General features: G+C 49.8%; 1 protein-coding gene across 1 annotated transcript in view; it reads left to right on the plus strand.

The window, feature by feature from the left end:
* ALDH9A1 (aldehyde dehydrogenase 9 family member A1) overlaps window positions 1-5531 on the plus strand; it is a gene marked incomplete at its 5' end in the record, with an annotated part of 20356 nt that overhangs the window by 2085 nt on the left and 12740 nt on the right. Inside the window, 3 exons of the mRNA XM_019528353.1 lie at window positions 693-822; window positions 4054-4188; window positions 4784-4980. Of these exons, the coding sequence (XP_019383898.1) occupies window positions 693-822; window positions 4054-4188; window positions 4784-4980 (462 nt within the window). The remainder of the gene's footprint in view (window positions 1-692; window positions 823-4053; window positions 4189-4783; window positions 4981-5531) is intronic.

The raw sequence follows: 5531 nt of genomic DNA on the forward strand, positions 1-5531 counted from the left end.
CCCCCCCCAGACAGGGGGCAAGGGGCCACCGACCCCCGCCATGAGCTTTGTTTGGGTGGAGGTCTCGGAGCCCATGACAGGCGGCAGCGCCCGGGCAGAGCCCCTGGCAGGTGGACTCTGCATCTGCACCACGTCTGCAGAGCTGCGCCTGCTGCTTTTGCTTGCTGGAGGTGCCGCTCTGGGCAGCTACCTCACGCCCGCCTTATGCGAATGCCGGCGCAAACACTGGCATGCCCTTACAGAGCACACCTGTTTGCGTGCACTGTTCGTGTGCGCTGCCCGCGCGCAGCTCAGGAGCACAGCTCCCTGTCGGGCAAGCTAAGAGGGCTCCGGAGGGCTTCCCCTCTAGACCCGCCTCAGCTGCACTGTACCCTCTGCCCCGCTTACCTTAGGAGAAAATCAGCTGTTGCTGCCCCTGCCACCGTCTCCTCTGCAGCTGCTGCCTTCGCCACCGAGGTAAGGTGGGTACACGTGTGGCACACGTGCACCCTGCTCCCTCTGCTCCTGCAGAGTGTGAAGCAAGAATAAAATGTTTGCAGACATCGGCAGTTTTCTGGTTAGAAAGCTCATGTTGTAGATGAGAATAGGCATTATTGATGGCATGGATTGTCTTCATCCATTTTGAAAAGCAGCTAGCATGCTATTGGTGGCATCACTGTATCTCTGATGTTATTTCTTTGCTCTACCTACAGGAACAGAGGGATGAAATTGCCAAGATGGAAACCATCAACAATGGGAAATCCATCTTTGAAGCCAGAGTGGACATTGATATATCTTGGCAGTCCCTGGAGTATTATGCAGGGCTGGCAGGGTCTCTAGCAGGTGAGAGCTGTACTAGTTGTTATTTAGTGGAGCCTTCATTTTCCATAACTGGGAATTGTCACTGTAGTATACCAGGGACCTATTGAGTTACTTCCTAATAAGTCTTTGGCCTGTTAGAAGTCCTGGACTATTTGACTGGAATAGAATTTTGATTTCTCATCCAGGATATTGCAATGTCCTATGGTGGTTGTTAGACATGGTGGAGGAGCCACAGCTCTGTTCCACTTAAAATGTGTTTGACTACAGGGATTCCACTAGGACTGCCTCTGATTTAGATTGGAGCAGAATTTGACCCAGGAAATAGTGACCAGATGGGCAAGATGCTGACTCAGCATGTAGCAAGACCTTGTATGTGTGCTTCTCTGTTGCACTGTGGGAGAAACAATTGGCTATGCTGCTAGGGATATGGGCTACTGCTGGGGCAGTTTCTTTCTTTTTCTTTTCTTTCTAAGTACTGGAGATCTTTTAATTTCCACCCAGAAAGGCTGTTGACAGCAAGGTCAAAGGCATCTCATTTTTTTGCACTTGAAGCATTGTCCATGTAATTTCCAGTGTTCTGGGCATAAAAGCCTGTAGGGCCTTGTTTGTAGTCATGGCGCCCCATTGGAACAAGGATCTTGTGGTTGGCTCAGTGCTGGATTTAGCTGTCCTGGTCAGTGCTGACTACCTCGTTAGACAACATTCAATGTCAGGATTGTGTCACTTCACTTGGGTGTTTCACAGTTGTTCAAAGACAGCAGCTCTGCATTACAGGGTTTTTATCTGGAACCTATCTGGTTTATACCTTTGGACAGAATTACTTGAGTCGACCCAGCCTTGAGATCTTATCGGGCAAGCCCATCTACAGAAACCACTACTCTGTTTCCTTTTGTTCCAACTCCCTAGATGCATGTAACTCCCAGAACTGGGGCTTTCGCCTGATTGATAACTGAGTGAGAGTCTGTTTGCCTGTAGCTGGATTTTTTCAGAATGATTAACAGAATGGATCTTCACCCTCCATCTCGAGTTCTGGACTTGTGTTGAATACCTTGGGGCAGTGGTCTGCATCCTTATACAGTCTCACCTAGGACATTTGTGGTTTGAGATCAGATTGGCAATACAGCAGAGATTTTTCTTAAGCGTCTCAAGGGTGTTGGGCAAGAATTGAACAGGGATGTGAATCTGTACTAATCTAATCCAATGGCTCCATTACAGAGGCTTGAACTTGAACTTGGTTACCTTGTCCCAGAGATGCTGTAGTGTGATAGAAGAAATTAGTTCGAGCCAGTGGTGTTACTTGTTGAGCTCTGCTGACCTAGGCTTTGCCACAGAGTCTTAAATACAGAGCTGGACAAAGATGAAACTGGGGAAGAGCAGGTATCAGATGAAAGTGATCACTGTTCAAGTGTAGAGGTCCCAGCTGAGATCAGGGCACCATTATATGAAGAGCTACACATGCGCGCGTACATTCTTGCTCTCTTTCCTAGTCAGGTCCTGCTGTGAGGAGCTTAATTTAAATAAAGAAGAGTGGGAAAGGGAGTCTTCCCCTTCTCTACAGAGGGAGAATGAAAGCAGAGGAGGATGAGGGCTCCCTGCAGAAGATGGACAGGGTTTTCTGGCAGAGGTGGAAATGAGATGGTCCCAGGAAATCTGGATTCACTGTCTTCATCAGAAGACCATACTGTCACTGCTGGCATGATAGAAGGGAACTAGTTGTGAAAGGGGCTGTATGATATATAGGGCCTCTGAGAGCAGGGGACTGGGCTTGATGACTAAGAGAGCACTGCCATTCCTATGCTTCTATAACTAAGTCCAGTCAAATTCCTTGGAGTTCTAGGTACCTGGTGAAGTATGTCTTCAGTACCAGTCTACGAATCCCTTGCTGTTTTTCATGGCACTGTGGAGCTTTCACTCTCTGAGTTCACTAAAAAATAGAGTTGTTCTTGACTCAGGTACTTGGACTTTTTTGAGAAATTCCTTTGTGAGGCTAGTGGTCCCTAGTAACTTGTGTGTACTAGGGGTGTACCAATAAAGATTTTCTTGGCTGATGCGGGTGGCTGATTATTTACCAGCCATATTGGCCAATCCCAATTTAATAGCCAATCTACAGGAATGCAGCCCAGCAGCTTGGAGAGCAGCATCCTGCCGGTAAGTCTATGGGGAGGAAGGGGCATGGGAGTGGGGCAGATAGAGGCCCCCACCGTAAGGGAGGGAGTGGGGTAGGGGCAGGTGCTGCTCAGCTAGGACAGTGAATGCGACCCTAGGGCCAGAATGGCAGCAGGCAGCTGGTCAGCCCAGGTGGGGGCAGTTCCCTGTCTCTGCATGCACCCCTCAGGTGAGGTAAGGGGGGCATGTGCCACCCCTGATTTGTGCATGGGGCAAGGGTGGGCTGTGGGCTTGGGGACAGGGGCTGCACCAGACTTTTCCTGCCCAGGGGGACTGGGCTAGGCCTGCACTCAGGCACACAGAGGTGGGGTGGGTTCAGTTGTGCAGGGTAGCTCTGGGGGGGCTATGGGTAATTTTGGGGTGGCCATAGGCCCCCAAGTCTCCTTGCTGCTGCTGCTGCCACTGCCCATCCTGTGCAGCTGAGCCTACCTGGCCCCTTCCTGCTCTGAGCAAATCCCTGGCCCAGCCCCCTGCTGAGAAGAGGCTGGCTCAGCCTGTGGCCCTGAGCCCTCAGAGAGCAGCCTGCCTTTGCGTCACGCACAAATCTGGGGGGCACGTACCCCCGCATGCCTCCCCTGGGGCTGCACACAGTGGCGGGGAGCCACCCCCCTCCCTACATCCCAGCAGCTCTGTCCCACACCTCGCCCTGTGGTTGCATTCACTGCCCTGGCCAGGCAGTGGCTGCCCCTGACCCACTCTCTCCCTCCCTCACCATGGGAGTCTCGATTTGCCTTCCCATGCCCCTTCCCTCCTACATATTTACCAGCAGGAGGCTGCTCTTCAAGCTGCCAGGCTGCATTCGTGGTGCAGCTGTGTACATGCACACGGCATTTATTGGTGACATTTGGCCAAAAAAAGCTAGTGGCTGGTAATGTTAATTTTCCTTTTATTGGTGCTGATCCAATATGTGACTGAAAAAGGTGCAACTTCAGTGTGCACCTTCAGTAAGCAGGGGGTAGGAGAGCTTTGTTATGTCCCATATTAACAAGGACATAGGACATTGCACCAGGCGCTGGCTGATGGAGCTGCAAGGTGTTGTGCTTCATGCTTCCCTAATTTTCTGTCTGTTTTCATTCTCCTGCTCAGGTCAGCACGTCCAGCTTCCTGGAGGGTCCTTTGCTTACACTAGAAGAGAGCCACTTGGGGTGTGCGTTGGGATCGGAGCCTGGAACTACCCCTTTCAGATTGCTTGTTGGAAGTCTGCCCCAGCCTTGGCATGCGGTAATAGAGACCCCACCCTGTGTGTTTAGGTTTTTGAGGAGTGAGGGATCATAAGGGGAAGGAAAGATTGGGGATAAGTGTTTATGGACTAGGAGTGCACTTGGTGGCTAGTAAAGAAACTGATGGGCTCCTAGGCAGGGATTGAAGACTGTGATTGTGGCATGGAGAGGAAGAAAACCAAGAAAAGGACGTGAGAAAGTCAGTAAATGGGAGCTGAGGGAGAAGTGTGACAGGAAGGAATGCTGTTGCCTCAGACCAAGCAAGTAAGGGGTCATGCTAAACAGTGGTGTACAGAAGAAGGAAGAAATCAGTGCAAAATCTTTGCCCCAGTTCCTTCTTGGATTGTTTTCTAGTACCAGGTACCATACTGGTACAGGGTCACTGCTGAGAATGATGCAGTCGGCGTTGTCCGCCATGTCAATCCGTTACTTCAAGTCTTTGATTTGGATCCTGCCCCTGTACTTTTTGGATGCTTATTGAAATCAAGCTCTTTTCTTCTTCCGTGTGGGTGATCTGTCTAAATAATTTTCCCTTCCTACCTTCCAAGCTTTTCAAGTTTTAACCTCCCCCCTCCTGTTTTTTTGGATTCTTGTAGGTAATGCCATGGTCTACAAGCCCTCTCCCCTCGCCCCCATATCAGTGGTGATGTTGGCAGAGATCTTCAGCAAAGCTGGTGTGCCCAAAGGGTTGTTCAATGTGGTGCAAGGTGGAGCTGCCACCGGCCAGTTTCTGTGCCATCACCCAGATGTGGCCAAGGTTTCTTTTACTGGGAGTGTGCCAACAGGCATCAAGGTAAAGACCCTTCAGCACTAGAGGAGGGTAAGAGGCTTATAATTGTGCCTCTAATGTCAGATGATGCTCTTCAGGTCAAATCTTCCTGCACGGTTTTGCATAAGCAGCCTACTGCCAAAGACATGGAAGGGGCATGACATGAAGCTACTCTTAGGGCACAGAACTGTTATGTAAAAGGCTGTGCTGAGTCTTCAGCATTTGGGGCTGGTTTTAGGCAATAACTCTTCAAGGGTGTGCTCACAGGTTGAAGAGGTTAAGTCTTCCTGTCCTTATGTAGAGTGTAGCTAATGGATAAATCTGGATATTCCTGGAAATTTAATAAGGCTTCCTCAATCAGCCCCAAACTTGAATTAAATCTCTCTTCTCCCCCCACCTCATGTAGCTGGGGAGGAGAAATTGATAGCCGTTCCTACTCTTCAACATGTGTCTGCCTGGTCACATGCTCTGAAATCACACTGATTGCTGACAATAAGTAAAGTATAAAAGATAACAGGAGAGTTAGGATAAAAACAAGAGCAGTCCTAAGAAATCAGTAACCAGATACTGAGCTA

Source organism: Gavialis gangeticus, unplaced genomic scaffold (genome assembly GCF_001723915.1).
Source record: "Gavialis gangeticus isolate Ggan-Ray unplaced genomic scaffold, GavGan_comp1, whole genome shotgun sequence".
Lineage (NCBI taxonomy): Eukaryota > Metazoa > Chordata > Crocodylia > Gavialidae > Gavialis > Gavialis gangeticus.